The sequence below is a fragment of the Liolophura sinensis genome, chromosome 6 (assembly GCF_032854445.1).
Source record: "Liolophura sinensis isolate JHLJ2023 chromosome 6, CUHK_Ljap_v2, whole genome shotgun sequence".
In the NCBI taxonomy this organism is placed as follows: domain Eukaryota; kingdom Metazoa; phylum Mollusca; class Polyplacophora; order Chitonida; family Chitonidae; genus Liolophura; species Liolophura sinensis.
The window spans coordinates 75,348,540-75,367,765 of record NC_088300.1 but is presented as its reverse complement, the minus strand read 5'-3'; the positions used below and the strand labels follow the sequence as shown (position 1 = coordinate 75,367,765).

The 19,226-nt window shown below is 37.6% G+C and overlaps 1 protein-coding gene and 1 long non-coding RNA gene across 3 annotated transcripts in view; one reads left to right on the top strand and one right to left on the bottom strand.

Annotated features, from left to right (window-relative positions):
• Positions 1 to 585, bottom strand: part of LOC135469321 (uncharacterized) — a 1,542-nt gene extending 957 nt beyond the window's left edge. Inside the window, exon 1 of the long non-coding RNA XR_010444313.1 lies at positions 465 to 585. This is a non-coding gene — a long non-coding RNA (uncharacterized LOC135469321). The remainder of the gene's footprint in view (positions 1 to 464) is intronic.
• The window catches only part of LOC135466802 (uncharacterized), a 26,165-nt gene extending 6,939 nt beyond the window's left edge, over positions 1 to 19,226 (top strand). For both annotated transcript variants that reach the window (XM_064744502.1, XM_064744501.1), the window contains 10 exons: positions 6,163 to 6,305; positions 6,520 to 6,615; positions 7,526 to 7,939; positions 9,140 to 9,262; positions 9,733 to 9,851; positions 10,995 to 11,070; positions 11,584 to 11,729; positions 14,935 to 15,064; positions 17,275 to 17,351; positions 17,694 to 19,226. In XM_064744502.1, coding sequence (XP_064600572.1) covers positions 6,213 to 6,305; positions 6,520 to 6,615; positions 7,526 to 7,939; positions 9,140 to 9,262; positions 9,733 to 9,851; positions 10,995 to 11,070; positions 11,584 to 11,729; positions 14,935 to 15,064; positions 17,275 to 17,351; positions 17,694 to 17,754 — 1,335 coding nt within the window. In that variant the 5' untranslated portion in view covers positions 6,163 to 6,212 and the 3' untranslated portion in view covers positions 17,755 to 19,226. The remainder of the gene's footprint in view (positions 1 to 6,162; positions 6,306 to 6,519; positions 6,616 to 7,525; positions 7,940 to 9,139; positions 9,263 to 9,732; positions 9,852 to 10,994; positions 11,071 to 11,583; positions 11,730 to 14,934; positions 15,065 to 17,274; positions 17,352 to 17,693) is intronic.

Here is a 19,226-nt window from a genome sequence, read left to right as displayed (position 1 = left end):
ACAAATGGTGTGCAGTCTGCTTCATTGAATATTTGTGATGCTGCCTGTTTGTTAAAAGTGCATGGATTACATCAGGGGCAAGAGATAAGTAAAATGTAATTGAATCAATATAATTTTTATAACAAGAAGTAGTTTTAAACATGTCACCATCCTGGAAAATTTAGAAGTGGTTGTCAAATTATACACAAGAGATCTGGTTGTAGATTCTCAATCTACTTGATGAACTTGAATCAAACTACTTGGTGGTTTTGCATTAGTATAGAGCCAATCACAGATCTTGTGACAAAACATGACAAAAATGCATTTTGTTAGATTCAATTATAGTTGATCCACACATGAGCTGTATGTTATGTTACAAAAAAAAAAATTAAACCTGAAATGTATAACGTTGTAAAACATCACTTGACATGCGACAGACTTGGTGTTTTGATCTCTGTTAATATTTCTTTGTCAACTGTCCTCACCTTGATATGATTGATCATGGTCATATTGAAGTCACACCTGTTAAGAAGCTGAGCGTATAGGGATTTGTCCAGTATTAGGCTCTTACACAGTAGGTCATAATTATCTTGTAACAGGTTACAGTAAAACTCTGGCCCCAGCACATCGTGGTGTCTGATTGGTGGATTCATCTCGGTGTCATCGGCTTGCCAGGAGTCCATCTCTGCTGTAGAACAAATCATACATGTCAAAGTTGTATACATTATGCATGATATAGCATGTAGTGGTATAGCTCTGTATATCTGTACCTGGTCTCTTCTAGCACAGGTATTCCAATAATGCCATTGGTGTCTTCTGTGCTTATGACAAGTTACTACCATGCATGGTCAGATATATTCAAAATATCGAAACAAATGCACCTTTAGACATTCCCCTACCCTGTTGTTTGTAAAAATGTACAAATATGAAATTCATTACTGTAATATGGTACCTTACATGTATTTCAGATATTTACTTTTTTAGAAATGAATATACTTAGCAGTCCCTGCACAAATTAACTTAGGATGTCATTGGATCTCTTTGAAAGGCATTTAGAAAGTTGTAATACATTTGGATGTTTCTTTTAAATTTCTGAGTGTGTTTCACATAACATACTGGTTTAGTAAACATAACGCTATTCTGAAGTTTGAGAAATAGGCTCATAAATTCTCCTAGTGAATTAGGATATCACTGATGAAGTAGTCAACTCACCCTGCGTTTAAGACACCTCACAGTATGAGGTGTGGAGTTACCCCATGGGCCGCCTGCTCTGTGTTATGGTCCATGTAAGGGCTTGCTAGTACCAGGTATATACACCATTAAACTGCTGACCGGCTGTTTTTATCTGTGTAACATTCTTTTATGTATCTATTGTCAGTTTTATTAACCCTATTACCTTACATGTACTAAAATATTCACTCTTCTCTGTTTCTATTTTTTGGGTGGTCCTAAAATTTCTTAATATTTTTCTGTACCATTTTCCAATAAATAGGTAGTATGAAGTATGTAGATAAAGTGTTTAATTTTGATGTGCCCAGTTGGGTGGAATTACGCAGTTTGACTGCTTTCCACAGTTGCTATCCAGCACAATTTTTATGCTGTTCATTGCACTTTCCCTTGTCAGCTACAGTGTTGACAGTTCAGTGGTTATGTTTGGGGTGTACACAGCCCTGTTGACAGTTGGACTAACAAGAATGGAGAAACTCCTCCAGCCTAGAGCATTGTTACCTTTGGACTCTAAGAGAGAAATGAACTGATCAAAAGAAATCCATTTGGCAGTTGTGTGGTGCGAGACAGTTTTCAATAAAGTGGATGAGTTTGATATAGCGAAGACAAACATTTACAAGGATCAGTTATTCAACCAATGTATAGGACATAGAAGGTGTCGATTGTTTATGCCTCCCTGGACACTGTACCACAGGTATATGGATATGCCATAAGTGAAATAGCTATGAATATTTCATAACTAATTTTATGAAAAAATGAACTCAGAAGATATCTATACTCAAACACTGGAATATTCCCTAAGTAGTAAATTCATAGTATCAATTATCTCCACTTAAAGGTTTGTACTTTAACTAAATCATGTTTCCTCCCACCATAATGCTGGCCACCGTCATATAAATGAATTATTCTTGAGTACACAGTGAAACACCAATCAGATAAATAAAGAAATAAAATAAATGGTCCTTGAAAGTGCTGGAAAACATAGTGTATATATAGGTCCTTGAAAGTGCTGGAAAACATAGTGTATATATAGGTACATGAAAATGCTGGAAACCCTAGTGTATATATAGGTCTTTGAAAGTGCTGGAAACATTGTGTATATATAGGTCCTTGACAAATTTTAGTTCTTCAGTGGTAGTCATGTAAGATTACAGACCTGAGAAAGAAAATACAAACTGGCACGTAAAAACTCTCAAGTGAACCTCCTGCATCCATTGGGTGGTGTTCCACACAGCCTTTAAACAGGGAAGTTACATTTCAAGTAAAATTTTCAAATAAAAATACACTTTCAGAAGCTCATGAAGACCTTGAAGTTTAACACTTACATTTTTCTGTTAAAAAAATTAATGAATTTCCCCAAAACTCTTTCAGTGCTTGTATAAGGTATCAAAAGCAAAATGTGCATCACTTGAAAAAAAGCTTAACTTCTGCTTAAATCCATAATTACCTACATGTAGCAGAGCCACAGTCTGACCATGGAGGTGTGTGGTCGATGAGCACCCTGTAGACCCTCAGTAAAAAAACAACCTGGGGAGTAGGTGGCCAGGTGAAGATCTTAGGAAATGTAAACAGAACAGGATGGCATAGGATAATGGTCAAAATAACGTAAATATTATTGTCTGGAATGTTGAGGGATTTTCAAATGACTTCAAAACAGATGAAGTCAAAACACACAAGTGCACGATATCATCATTTTGACTGAAACATGGACTTCAAAAAGCACAGATATATCTTTCGGTTAAATAAATGTAAATTTTGTATAAATTTCCCCACTCGTACAGAAAGTTAAAACATAAAAAGCAAGGAAAAACAGTGGAGGTGTTATTATGTGCTATAAATCTGATTTGTTTCCTGGAATTACTGCAGTAAAACAAAATGAGTTTACCTTTTGGTTTAAACCAAGCAAATTATTTTGTAGAGTGGAATCTGATATGTATATTTGTGCATGTTATTTTCCACCTGAGAGATCACCAGCCTATACTTGTCACAATTTGGATGTGTTCTACTTGCAATCGCAATTTTGAGAACAAAGGGGTGATACTGGCGCCTGGGAATCTAAATTCACGGAGAGGAAATCAATCAGATTGTGTTCAATATGATAGACCTCTTCCTTTTGAAAATAAATTCGAACAAGATGTTGTTAGTAATTTCGATAGAGTTTCCCTTGATAATAAGGTCAGTTCATTTGGCAAAAATCTGTTAGATTTGTGTACTTTGAGCTGGAATGAGAACTGTAAATGGGAGACTCAAAAGGGATAGTGGCATTGGAAAGTACACATATGTAGGACCAAATGGTAGAAGATTATAGATTATGTTTTGATTAAAGAGAAATATTGTAGCTATATTACAGACTTTGAAATAGGAGATTCAACAGAGCACTCCCCTCATAACCCAATTCATATTTCTATCGACTGTTTTGTAGATGAGTTAAAGTTACCTCCTGAAAATGTGTACCTTGACAAAATGAAATGGAATCCTGGATTTGCTGAAGAGTTTTTTGAATCTGCTTTTGAAAATATTGAAAATCTGAAACAAGTAGATGAAAAAGTTGAACCAACTCCTGGAGCAAGTAATAATGCTGTCAGTGAGTTTACAAAATACCTTTATTAAATTACTTTACCGTATTTTAATACTCCCTGCTAAGACTTATTCAAGGAAATATTTTTCATGTGAGAATGTTAAAAAGAACGATTGGCATGCGCTCTCGAGACTATGGCATCTTTTGACACCTGAGCTGAAAGATATTCAGAATGCACCCAGTCGAGCGTTGCTTGTTCACAACAGAGTAGGGTCTATGGCACATACATACAGAATACATACAAACAAGCCCATTGTCGTTGCAAGAGAGGCTTTGCTTATTTTTGTCCAAACACCAGAAAAGTGTTTTTTAAGTAGATTTACAAACAGTTCTAATATAAAGACTTTTTCATAGATTTAAAAACTTTTTCATCGATTCATTAGTTCTGTTCCTGTAATGAATATGAATAAATTTCCGGAAATTTTTTTTCACAATGCTTCAATGTATTGAAATGAAGTGAATTGAAATGTGATGTATTGTTTCACCATGACATACAAATGACGTTTGAATTCCCGTCAGTTTCGTCTTCATTTTCGACAAAACTGTGTCAGTTTTTGTCCCATTTTTTCTGTATCCCTGATGATAGTTTGGAGTACGTACGTTGGAGTACATTTTACCTGGAACCACTTCATGAAATCTGGATAAAATATAGGCCTAGCAGCCGATACAGTTACTCATGCAGAGATAACTTAACTTTATGTCATTAATTTGAATTTCCGTTCATAAGATTTCACCATAAAGAGCCATTTTTAAATAATAAGAAAATAGCATGCCACCAATATATATATTTCTTATAACTGTGGAGGTTAAGGCAAGGACAACATTCCTGTGCGATATCTGGGAGTTTGATTTGCAAATATTCCATTTCAGTGCACCAAAGTTTATTAACTCCTGTCACGATGGTACACTAAAGAATGCTGCCCTTGCAAAGATCTCCATAAGCAATGGTTCACGGGTTATATAGACATACATTAGCAGGAAGCCAATAAACATTCAGCAGAGGCGTGTATTTAGATGTGAAGAAAGGCCGAGTAACTGTACATTCCTGGATAGAAAAGTATGAGGCACTAAGGCCGGAGGACTGTGTGTTATCCAGGAATGGACAGTTACAAGGTCTTTCCCTCACTTAAACGTTTGCAATAGGGTTACATAATAAATGATTTTTGTATTTAGTTTTTGAAGGGGTGGGGATAAGAAGTGCGCAGATAACACTGGGCTATGTTTTCGTTCTGATACTTTATGTATGACGACATGGACAAAATATGCTTGGTTAGACAATTCAGACCTGCCAGATGAATTAAGGAAAGTATGGCTGCTGTACTTTCCTGACGGAGAAAGTACGGTTTTCTGAATAGAGTGACGTCACAACAAGCATTTAACAGCAGGGAATCTGCTTCAGTGAGTTATATTTTTGAAATCATTGGGGACTGCGCATGCACCCCGATGTCGACCAGCAGTGTTTTTCAAGAAATATAGGAAAGTAGTGTTTACAAAAATCAAACTTGCTTAGAGGAAGTTTTATGGTGCCCTAAATTGCCACATGCACATTCATTTAAGTATTTCCCCTATCTTATTTTTCTAAACTGTAGATTGTTAGGTGTGCGGAAGTCTGAGTCTATGGAACTCATACATCACTAATTTTGTATAGTTTTGAAAAAAGTTCATGTCCTATTTCACATGGGCAATTTTCACAATTTTCAATCGTCATTTAAAAAAAATGAGCTCCGGGGGCCCATAATCCGTTAGCACCAGGAAACTGATACCTGAAAAAAATAGGCTGGAAAATAGTGAAAAAAAATTCCCTGATAACTCAATAAATATCGCTGTCCTTTACAAACTATATCTTGCGATACAATAGTCCTATACATGTGATTATAATGCCCACTTAGACACACAAATATGACCTTACTACATCTTTGTTGTGCACAGAATTTGGAGGTGATGCTTTTTACTCAAACAAAATGCGCATGATGGGATCCTTTTGAGGCAGTTCACATTAAGCCCCGCTCGCGGACGGCCTCTGAGGCGCAGTATCATACATTGACATCAATGGCTGCCTGGCTGTGAGAGGATTCATTCAGAGTACAATGGGACAGCGGGTATGTCTGTCCGGCCGGCTCGCTGGGCTGACTGGGCGAGTTCTTCATCCTTTCATATATACCTCCGTCATCCAGCACATGGAAGGCTGTAGCTGTGTAACCGGCACACAAAGATACCAGAGAGCATGCTGCTTTTTTCTGAGAAATTCTGTCGGTACATGTATTGCATGACTGGGTTTCTCACAGGTATCCACCAGTTTCTCTTCCAGTGGTCTTATGAATGCACACAGTTTTTTTTTGTTTTTTTTTGTTAAATGTAGAATAAACTTATGTTCTCAGCCCAAAGAAGAGAAACACGGAGAAGCATTTCTGTACCTGTAACTGACACTATGGGTGAACCTGTGACGATGTATGGTGGAATGTTGGCATGGCAACTCGGAAATGTGACACTAAATGATTCGGATATCAAACATTTGGTCAAGGTACAGTGAGGCTGCCTCTTAATGCTTTTCTTGTTATCTCATGTTTCTCCTTGCACAGAGCACGCAAGAGCCACCAGACTACATTAGTTGATATTTTGTTAAGGATCTTCCAAAGTAAATTGTGGATAGTCTTTTGGTTTATCAAATTGACTGTTATTACTGTTGAATTAATTTTTGGTAACTTCACATCGATCAATGTTTTTTTGTATTCTAGGTAGCTTTAGACTTCTTGAAAAGCCAAAGGGAGCAGACAGAGAGAAGAAGCACAGACTTGTACAAGGAGCACAAAATCACAGATCTGAAGAAATATGTATGTTTCCATTCATATCCAGATTTGTTGTCATGATAATATTACATATAATTACATACTGCTGTGCCATATTTGATGAAAGCTAACTGGATACTGATTGTGTCCACAGTTATCCTGTATAAGTGTTAGCTCAGCAAACAGCAGTCGTCAAATATACAAATTTCTCGTTTGTAATCTATATCATACTATTACCCATGGTGGTATGTATTATGACTGCTTGTACAGCAACTCCCAGTGAAAGGCAAAATAAAGACCTGTGAAGTTCATGTAACAATTTAAAAGTGGTCATTCACCTGGCCTAAATGTCATTGAACTGTACTGTGCAATTTCTGCGCTGGGTTATGGTATTGACGCAGGGATCACGATGTGATCTTAGACTTACCAAACTTTCAAATCACTTTAAAATTGTTATTTCTTAAGTGACAATAGCAAAATATTGCTTGACAACATAAATCCTGGTAAGATATTGTAAACAAATTTGTGTTGAAATAACAGTAAGGAACATACCAAGTTTAAAGACTGAAATTTTGACTAAAATGTCTAAAATCGCTTTATGATCCGTGGGCCTGAGCAGAAATGTTTCCATGTGGTACATGTACTACAAGGTGTGGATCAGCAGTGTTCAGCTGTTGCGAGGCACTGTGTTGAACTGTGACAATCTCATGATACTGATGTTAGTCCCAAGTAAACAATGAGACCAAACCATATTTTATACATGCAGCTACATGTAAATTCTGCATTTATTTCTCTGTTTTATATTCATAGATTTATCACCTGAAGTTTACATGTGTGTGATAAGCACAGTAGCCCTACTGGAGAATGATTCAAGGTTAGAATACCATTTTGCAATTTCATTAAATTATTCACTGTGTACAAAAAATTTTTGCAATCTTTTTGTTTTGTTTATTAGAGATTAGTGTATTCCGAGGATGACAGCACCCCATTATCAGTATCAGTGGTGGAGCTGACATCTGATGGGGAAACCAGGAGAGGTGAGGGCCTGGCTTATATGGGGTTTTTATACAAATTCACCCTTACTCTGGGCATTGAGAGACATAGGTTTGAGATGTCAGAATTCACCACCGGGCAAACACATATATATAGCCATATTCCTGACGTTCAAATGGCAGATCAGCCTTCCTGTGTCAGCCAATCAGGAAGCAGCAAGGCAGGAGCCACAGATGGAGATTCAGATGAGCCTGCGTGTGAGAAAGTCTGTTCAGACAAACTTACTTTGAAAGTCCTTTCACAGAACATTTGGAATTTCTTCAATGTGGAACATACAGAAGAGGATTATGTCAGAAGAATGAAAATTCTTGGTCCAGTAAGTATTGTGCTAAAGTAAATTGTGGCGGTTTTCACTCAGTGTGGCTGGAAAACAGTGAGTGGGTTACGTGGGCCGAGCGGAATTTGTGCACAACCGAGTTGAGTAGCAGTGGTAAAGACACTGGACCTCGATCTACAAACAAAACCTCATTACCATGTGGGCTCAATGGGGCTGGGTAGAGACTAAATAGAGACCCAACACAGTTTATACAATGAAAGAATAACAGTGATAACGTCTATGTAATAAACGCACTTTACAATGGTCATTGATTAACAAGAAAGGAATAGGGGTGGCCTGGTTTCTGGCCCCCATTTTTGTACAGGGCGGCCTGCCTGCTAGCCCTCTGTATGCTCTTGTCCTGGGGCTGCCTGGCTGCTGGCTCTGCAGTTGTCCCTCGTCAGACAGTTCTTTCCTGGACAAAGCGTCAATGTAAGACGATCTGTGACCTGGCCTCGGTTGTGGTGACCCTCATGGCGGAAGTACCTTAGGGCAACACTGCATTCCCAATCATCAGGGCTAAGACGAGTTCCATACGGGTGCAGTAGACAACCTCACAGCCCAGGCTCCCGTACCTTCCTCTCGCCGTCTCTGGTCCAGTCCCGTTCAGTGGTTCTGTATGTCTTCCAAGGTTCTGTCACTTTGAAGATTCTGATCGTCTCTCCCTGAGCACTGTTTCTGACCGGCTTATATAGCGCCCACTGGAAACAGCGGGCCAATCACAATTTTTGAAGCTTTGGCATTTTCGGATTTCAGCCAATCAGCGTCCTGCTGGGTTAAGGGATAGGCATTTTTTAAGCCTCTTTTCTGTACATATGGTGGCTTCGGCTATAGGCTTAGCTTGGTCTGTAGGCCAATAACCATTACAGTATTCTTATAGGACTTTATTTATTAATTTCATTGTTGCTGAACACCACACTCAATGGCAAGTTACTGATGACCTTTCTCAGGTGTGAAGCATGGATATGCACGTGCACCATATTGGCAGAAGAGGAGTGGCCACACAAGTGTTGTTGACCATTTATTGTCAGCAAGAACCCACAAACATGTCCTTCTTTTAGTCTTTCATGTTATGTTCAAATGTACTGTTGTGAAGGCATGAGGTTGTCCCCAAGTGTGACGTGTCTTTTTCATGTTATCTGTGTAATCTGCATATTACCAAATAAAACTATGATAATCATAGTTATTGTTTTTCTGTAGGTTCTTCAGTCAGCTGCAGCAGATATCATTGGCTTGCAGGAAGTTCGTTATCAACATGGCAGCGGTTTGGAGTTAGGACCAAGTCAGATGAGTCACCTGTATCATTATTTACCTGACTATCAGGTGAGCTGATTGTTCCAAGACTTACCTGACTATCAGTTGAGCTGATTGTCCCAAGATTTACCTGACTAGCAGGTGAACTTATTGTTCCAAGCCTTACCTGACTAGCAGGTGAGCTTATTTTTCAAAGACCTACCTGACTAGCAGGTGAGCTTAATGTTTCAATACTTACCTGATTGTTAATCCCTTGTGCACTCTGCCAGTACTTTGTAGTCTCTCAGGTGATGGCTCTGCATCAGTACTTACATAACCGTTAGTTGTGCTCACCTAGTGTTAACTGTAAAAGTATTTATCAGTCTGTCAGTTGACGCATCACCAGTATGAAATCAAATACTGCAAACAGTTTTAGTGTGTGATTGCAAAACCCTTTCTCATAAGTTAAGTTTAGCTAAATTCCCTGTTGAAGAACTCTGTTAAATGTCCATCACTTCATAAATACTGCCTTAATGGCATCCAGTGTTTGTTGGTTACAGTTTATCTTCCAGCCTGCTATGACCCAGGGCAGGTCTATCAAGAAAGGTCGTTGTGAGGAAGGACTGGCTATTTTCTCGCGCTTTCCTATTCTGAATTATGACTATCTGTTACTAAACAGGTGAGACAACAAAGCATGAGCAAAAACATAACAACTACCAGTCTTCATAACGGGGTGCAAGTTACATTCTACAAGGGCAAAAGATCAAGTCATTCAAAGATTCAAAGGAGTGTTACATTGGCAATGGCAGAACCTGTAAGCAGGAAACAGATCTTCAGATTAAGATAAACATTCATAGTTTTTGAACTTGTATTACTACTCATCCCTTCTCATGCAGAAAAAGAAAGAAAAAACATGCACACATTTAAACAGAAGTGATATAATAGGTGCATATTCAAATTACTCTTGACCTGCTGCATTCTTGACCTACTGCATTAGTAAAACTGTGGTATGATTAGCATAATTGAGGCTCCATTTGAGTAGCAATGGATCAAGGGATTTACCAGTATGATTACAACCTTTACAAAGTAAGTGTCATACAGAGTTGGCTGAAGTCAGAACGCCAGATGAATGTTTAAAGCCATTTTGAAACAAACTTATTGGAAGATAGGTGTGGAGTTATTGAGCTAGCCCAACATCTTGGTGAAGTTTTAAATACCCTAATATGGAACACTGATATTACCAGAAGTCCATTAAGTGTGCAACTTCCCTGTTCATTGTAGCTGGTCTCCACGGCACTTTACACTTTTCTGTGATCTCTAACACATTATGTGATGTATCTGCACAGCCATGTATTTTTTTTTTTCTCTCTATTGCACAGCTAACATCTGAGAAACAGCTGATGCATGGTGGGAAAAAGTGTTCCAAACCCATTTGTGTTGAAATAGACTTAAAAAAAAATTACAGCAGAGAATTTTGTAAAAGGATAACAATGTCTTTGATAGTAATTGTTTCAGAGTTGCTTATAAATAGAAAAATAGTCAGTGGGTTCTTAACTGCATAGCAACAATGATTAGAGAAATCATAGTACTTGTAGGAGCTGTTTAGATTTTCCATGATTCATTTCACAATTTCCACCCAAGAGGTGGGCATGTTCTCTACATCAGGTGGCGTGAGCTTCTACAGATGACGTAACGTGTTATTTGCCATGGAGACTGGCTATAAGTTGCATACTTCTAGGTAATGGACTTCCGGTATTACATGTATTAATCATAAGAGATATTTTTTTACTCTTTTTTTTTTTTCTTAACTCTGGTGTTTCAGAAATAAGAGTGACCCGACTGACGGCCATCAGAGGATTTGTCTGCATGCTGAGATAGCCGTGCCTTCTTTTGGTAAGGTCAGTAAAACATCGTCAATAATAGCTAGAAATTTTATTGTTCCTTTTTTCCACACTTTATCTCTTCTAACTGTATTGGCAAGTTACTTATGGGACATAGCTGATAATAAGTGGTCAGTGACATTCGTGTGGCCATTTGTGCTATCTAACATTCATTGAAGACCATTTGTCTTCCACCAATATGGTGTTCATTTGTGTATGTCAAATGCGGGAAAGTTCATCCCTAACTTATCAAGTAGGTTGATGGTTTGCCCTGGGCACTTTCGTTTTAAACTGAGCTACAAAAGTGACTGCCATTGCATAAATGAACAATGTTTGATTAAATAACAATCTTATAAATAAATACATGTAGTGGCAATATGCTTCATATATGTGACTAATTAAATCTCTGCCAACGAGTTAATATTCAGTTGGTCATTTCTCTGTATTTAACCAGTTGAGTATTCTCAAAAATGGTAGCAGACTGAATGCTGCTGATACATCTGGTGAGCAATGCCCCTCTCTTCTCCACAGGTGCACGTGTTTGTTTCACACTTGTCTTTGTCTGACAGTGCCAGGCAGAAGTCTGTGGTACAAATCAGGGAGTACATGCTGCAGTTTGATGGACCTGCTTTCCTCCTGGGGGATCTGAACGCTGAACCACAGGAAGATTCCATCAGGTAAGTACCACATATAACACTACCAGAACAGTGACCGCCTCGGGACAGTAGATCCAGGGTCAATCCTGGGTCGAGTCACACCAAAGAACTTAAAAAAGAGGAAGTTGTGACTTCCTCGCTTGGCTTTCAGCATTAAGGGGATAGTGCGACGACTGATTGACCTGTATCAGTACAATAATGGCTTGGGTGGGGCAGCTTACTTACCTTGGATAAGTCATCTCAGTGAAGCAGCACTAGATAAAAAGAGTGGTGGAAATCTGTCCTGTAACAAGGAGGCACATTACATGCACTCTAAGGATCCCTTCGCCGTCATATGACTGCAGAGTTGTTAAGTATGACATTAAACCCCAAGCACTCACTCTCTCATTAGCAGTGCCAAAGTTGTTATGTGTAGTTATGTGAACTATGTTAGCATTCAGATACGGGATTGCTTTGTCCTACAATTGACATGCTGCTGGATGGTGTTAAAGATCATGTCCTGTTTTATTATGCCAGTGCTTTATTGTTACATTTAATATTTTCACCTTTTATTTAAAAGGGTATGTTCCTGGCATATATGTAGTGGACATCGCAATCTGCTGGTCTCTCTCTGTTCATTTGTTTGTCACATTCGTTATGCAGGTATATACTGAGGTTCACATTTGTTATGCAGGTATATACTGAGGTTCACATTTATTATGCAGGTATATGCTGAGGTTCACATTTGTTATGCAGGTATATACTGACGTTCATATTTGGTATGCAGGTATATATTGAGGTTCATATTTGATATGCAGGTATATACTGAGGTTCACATTTGTTGTGCAGGCATATACTGAGGTTCACATTTGTTATGCAGGTATATAATGAGGTTCACATTTGTTATGCAGGTATATACTGAGGTTCACATTCGTTATGCAGGTATATACTGAGGTTCATATTTGTTATGCCTGTGTATATTGAGGTTCACATTTGCTATGCCAGTATATACTAAGGTTCACATTTGTTATGCAGATATTTACTGAGGTTCACATTTGTTATGCAGGTAAATATTGAGGTTAATATTTGGTATGCAGGTATATACTGAGGTTCACATATGTTATGCAGGTATATACTGAGGTCCATATTTGTTATTAAGGTATATACTGAAGTTCACATTTGTTATGCAGGTATAAATTGAGGTTCTTATTTGTAATGCAGGTATATACTGAGGTTCATATTGGTATGTAGGTATATACTGAGGTTCTTATTTGTAATGCAGGTATGTATTGAGGTTCACATTTGTTATGCAGGTATATACTGAGGTTCACGTTTGTTATGCAGGTATATACTGAGGTCCATATTTGTTATGAAGGTATATAGTGAAGTTCACATTTGTTATGCAGGTATATACTGAGGTTCACATTTGTTATGCAGGTATATACTGAGGTTCTTATTTGTAATGCAGGTATATATTGAGGTTCATATTTGGTATGCAGGCATATATTGAGGTTCATATTTGGTATGCAAGTATATATTGAGGTTCACATTTGTTATACAGGTATATACTGAGGTTGACATATGTTATGCAGGTATATATTCAGGTCCATATTTGGTATGCAGGTATGTATTGAGGCCCGTATTTGGAGTGCAGTTGATATTGAGGTTCACATTTGTTATGCAGGTATATACTGAGGTTCACATTTGTTATGTAGGTATATACTGAGGTTCACATTTGTTACGCAGGTATATACTGAGGTTCACATTTATTATGCAGGTATGTATTGAGGTTCATATTTGTTATGCAGGTATGTATTGAGGTTCATATTTGGTATGCAATTGATATTGAGGTTCATATTTGGTATGTCGGTATATACCAGGGTTCATATTAAGTGTGCAGGTATATATTGAGGCTCATATTTGGTATGCAGGTATATACTGAGGTTCACATTTGGTATGCAGGCGAATACTGAGGTTAACATTTGTTATGCAGGTATATATTGAGGTTCATATTTGGTATGAAGGTATATGCTGAGGTTCATATATAGTATGCAGGTATATATTGATGTTCATATTTGGTATGCAGGTATATACTGAGGTTCACGTTTGTTGTGCAGGTATATATCGAGGTTCATATTTGATATGCAGGTATATACTGAGGTTCACTTATGATATGAAGGTATATACTGAGATTCATATTTGTTATGCACATGTATACTGAGGTTTACATTTGTTATGCAGGTGTATACTGAGGTACTTATTTGTTACGCAGGTATATACTGAGGTTCATATTTGGTATGCAGGCGAATACTGACGTTAACGTTTGTTATGCAGGTATATATTGAGGTTCATATTTGTTATGCAGGTATATGCTGAGGTTCATATTTGGTATGCAGGCATATACTGACGTTCATATTTGGTATGCAGGTATATATTGAGTTTCATATTTGATATGCAGGTATATATTTAGGTTCATATTTGGTATGCAGACATATATTGAGGTTCATCTTGGATATGCAGGTATATACTGAGGGTCAGGTTATGCAGGTTTATATTGAGGTTCATATTTAGTATGCGTATATATATTGAGGTTCACATTTGTTATGCAGGTGTATACTGAGGTTTGGTATTGGTATCACATTTGGTATTGAGGTGATCTAGGTACCTATTGACACTGGGGCTGTTTTGATCAATTTTTTTTTTTTTTTTGCACATGAGAAGAAATGGTATAAAGTTCGGATAATTTGAAATCAGTAGAATTCCTACTATTTCACACTTATGTAGAAACATTTAACCAGATACAGTAACTGTATGAATTCATTTAAATCTGGGTATTCTGATAGTAAATTGTTATTTAAATATTTAATGTAGTTCCTAACCTATTTTAACACCTGATCAGCGCTGCGAAAAACTGAGAGTGTGGGGCGTATTTGGTCAGTTTTGAAGACAAACAACTTTAAGCACATTAGATGTGTGTTATCACTTACACTGGTCAGTCAAAGTAAAATAGCTCAGAACGAGCTTAGTATGCAGACTAGCAATGCTAGCGACTGGGTTAAACGAGTCTGTCCTGTCCCATTCCATTGCTGGATATGTGACATTGTTCCTCGCAAAGTGGAAGCCAGGGCATAGCCTGGGCTCCAGGTATGAAAATCAAAAAACATGGCATTTAAGGGTATGTTTGCAGTCAGATTTCCTGCGAGCGATTTTGGTAATAGTTTTTTAATATTTAATAATCTTTGTTTAGATATCTGAGTGGTCAAGCAGAGTTGCAGAACAGTAGAGTGAGTGACCTACTGGACACATGGCTGGTCAGTAATGAAGAAGGCCCATCTGGACTGACCTTCAGCTCTCTAGAGAAGAAGCCTGACAGAAGGGTGTGTTGACCACTACTGTAATTCTTCAATCTTTTCACATGTTTTAAAGCATATTCTGAGGCTACTAATTTGTGTAGGCTGATAAAATTAAACATTTTGTTTGTTGGCCTTGAAATTGGCCAACCAGTGTAGTTTAGTCTCCAAAATCAAATTAAAAAGGACATAAGTCATACAAAGTTGTTCTTTTAATGGGAAAAGTTTGAGGAATTAGTGTAAATTAACAACGCCCTATGTGCAAGGATTCCCAGGGTTCTGAGTGACCTGCAAAGATAGCAGAAAAAGTGTCTGAAAAGTAAGGAGAAATATGGTAAGTTTTGTGGTAGCTATCATTGAAATTCAGCAGTGATCTAAAGTAGTCATATCCATGTTGGATTTGGCCCACATGTGGCCATCTTGGATTTTAATTGAACAAGATTGCAAACATTGACTCTACATTAATACTCTATGTTTAACTCGGTGACAGTACATGTATCTAGGCAGTACTAAACCTAGAGGCTACATAAGTGGGCCATTATGAACAGAGCTTACTGATTATTGAATATTTCAGACTTGCCAAAGACATAGGTATATGTATTTCTAACTGTGTGAGGGTCATGTTTTTACCTTACCACTAATTAGCTCACCTGTACAAAGTCGGGAGAGGTATTATGAGAGAGCTATACAGATGCTGTGGGTGGTGGTGGAGGTCTCCATTTTGGTTAAAGATTTTGGCCAATCATAGGGTTGCAATGGTCACCCATAGTACACAGGTAGCCAATCATAGGGTTGTAGTGGTCACCCATAGTACACAGGTAGCCAATCATAGGGTTGCAGTGGTCACCCATCGTACACAGGTAGCAAATCATAGGGTTGCAGTGGTCACCCACAGTACAGGGATAGTCAGTCGTCAGTAGCGATTTGCATAGCAAAGACAAAGGAAGTTTTTTTACGCCATAGCTCAACATATGCTCAGCCATTCATAGGATTGCAGGTGCCACTCGAAGTACATGGATTGCCAAATGTAGTTGGTGATTTGCATATCAAAGACCATGAACTCCCAACAGTGTCTTTTACAAATGTACCACCACAATCATTTACAACTCCATAACATTATAACAAAGTCATTGCTCTGCAATCCTTACGCATACGATAAACAGTCATAGTCATAGTGACAGTATAATAATTTTGGCCTTTCTTGTTGATTTAATGGAAATATTACAGCACCGTCTAATTAGAGATTAATATCTGTGTATGACAGTGTCAGTGGTTGTACTTTATTAGATGGCCTGTGTAAAGTACAGGCGTAGCTTATGTGGTACCCTGAGCTTCAGCATCCAGTAGTAGAGAAAGCAATGTTAAACAAAATGTTTGAGGTGGTGTGTTAAAAAGTACTTTTTTTGCAGGTATTGAGCTCAGAGTTTGCACACATGTACAGCAAGGTAGCACAAGGGGGATATTCCATCGTTGATTCCGTGTGTGCATATTAAATACCGTAAATTACTGAATTCCTGACTTAGTGTATTGTGTATAAGAATCAATGTTAAACAAAATGTTAGGGTTGGTATCTTAAAAAGAGTTGTATGTATTGACCTGAAGTTTTACATGCATATGTACAAGTACAATGGCACAAGGGGATTTTCCATCGCTGATGCTCTATGAGCATATTAAATGCCGTAAATTACCAAATTTGTGATTGCAGTTCTTTATGCATTGAGCTTTTTGCATGAAGCTCTGCATTCATGTGTCTCATACAGGCAAGCTCTTTGGTAGCCTTGCTACCAGGTCTATGCAGTTTTGTCTTGTTTTTCACGTTGTAATAGAATTGCATTATTGAAAAGGATAATAAATGCACAATGTACATACAATCTGTGTTTCTTTGCATAGGCCTGTATGAACCGACATCATCTCCAGATGCTTGGCTTGGAATTAATATCAACATTAATTTCCGCATTAAAGTTCCCGTGAAAATCCAGATTGGCTTTGCAGCAGTTATAACTCAGAATCATTGTACTTGATGAGATGCAATGGGTACCTCTGGTCTCTGTAATGTTTTCTCCACCCACTAGCTGCTGGCCAGCTTGAACCTTATCGGTATGAATATATCCATGTATGTGTATCATATAAAACATATGTCCAATCAATATGTAAATAAAAACTGATCCCAAAATTTTGGCAAGCCTACAGGATGAGTTAGAGTGCACTATGAGAATGTGATGCTGTTTGCTCTGCAGATAGACTACATCTTCATGAGGAAATCAGGGGACATAACTGTGGATGAGATAAATCTGATAGGAAGTGGCAAATATGGGTAAGATAAATGTTTTAACGGGTCAAGATGGAACTTCTTTTCTGTTTCTATTTGTAATTAATTATTTGATTAAAAATCACTTTGAAATACCTTTTAAGTTTAGTGAAAGTTTTACTGGTTGGAGTTATTAATTGTAGAAATTATATAATTACATTTTTCTGATTTAGCATTTTGTCAGAGTTGCACAGTTAATGCTTGCAGAACCTTTGAACTGTATTAGTGTATTTGAAATGTGAGTGTAGGTATTAAACCCAGTCAGTGTAGTTTATCATGACTGTGATGAAATTATGTGTATATCTGTAAGACATTGGTATGTACCCTGTCTTTGTCTTCTGCTTGTAGATCTGGTGCTGCCTCTGATCATTATGGAGTTCTTGCAACCTTTAGGACCAGTGATGATTAACCAGATTTTTTTTTCAATTTTGATCAAGGTGTAATGTTTAGTGTAAATGATGTCTTCTTATCAGAAGATTGAAGCATCTTTGTAACATAAGATGTTTATGCACATCGGTAAATATTGTTGACTGGTTAATGGACCATCCGATTGTTTCAGTGACCTTGAAATTGACAGTTTTGGCACTTCCCTCTGGCTGGGCACTGAACACAAAGTCTGTGTCTGTGGTGTCTGTGGCATGGCATTTCAGTGAGGCAGCCCTAAAATATTTCAGCATTGAGCCCATCCTGCTACAAGGAAACACCATTGTGAATGACCAAAGTTTTGTTAAAAGCAAGGCTTAAACCCAAGCATAACAGAATAAAACTCTTTCTTTTTGCCTCTTTTGCTTATCAGTCTTGAAATTGTCATAATATTCAGATCATTTTATGAACATTGTTCAGGATTGCAGTACATGATAAAATTTCTCACTGATCAAGTGCTACCATGTTTTTCACTCATTCACCATCAAATAGTGTATATTTTGGCTAAATAAGGCAGAGCAAGTGATGTTTTTACTTTGGTGTGGCTGAGAGAAGTTAGCTAACAGAGATATTGAGTAAGTTGTGTATGTGAAGCAACAGAAGCAAACGGAATTGCAAATCAATCACAAAGCATTAATCCATTGAGTAATTTAGTGCACATTAAGACTCACTACTGTAAAGAGATCGCTGTCGTAATGAGCAGTTGAGCAGGCAGTTTTGTTCAGTACAACATTTGTTGAAAATGACGGCTTCCCCCAATGTGGAGAATGCCGTCAACAGCAGGTTGTTCAACCATTCTAACTATCATGTCATGTTGGTTTTAACAGGACCTCATGGGCAACAGTGATAATATTTGATGCAAGTGCTGTGAAACTGATTTTCTGTACTTAAAGTTGAATTTTGGATGAAAATCGAATATCTGTTCATGCTTTAACTGAGCTAATCCTATATTCAGTACGGTGGAATGATGAAAAGGTTTGTCGCGTGACTGATGTCTAAAGTAGACCACATAAAGCTCACATCAGAGTTCCAATATTTCACTGCATTTTATTTGTTCCCAAAAAATCTTTATACTTAAGTAGAGGTATAGAGCTTAATGTGTTATTCAGTGATCTAAGCTTCAGTTTTCTGTTTTCTTTCACTTTAGCTATAATCACTTACTGTGATGTACATTGTCCACTAAAGATGTTTAATCTTCTTTGTCTCGTCACCTAATAGCTGGGTTTCTCAGTTTATTATTTTGTTCTTTTTATGCTATGGTAATGTATCTTAATTTACAGCTGAATATTGTGTGTGGATAAAACAGGCTGTAAACCTTAACTCTGATAAGAGAATAAAAATACCAATTTCTGTGACTTAGTTTTCAGCGCTACCAAAATATTTCTGGCCAATTTTTTGCATTCCATTAACTGATTGATTGCTTCTAATATAGATCACATGTAGTCTGGTCAGAAAATT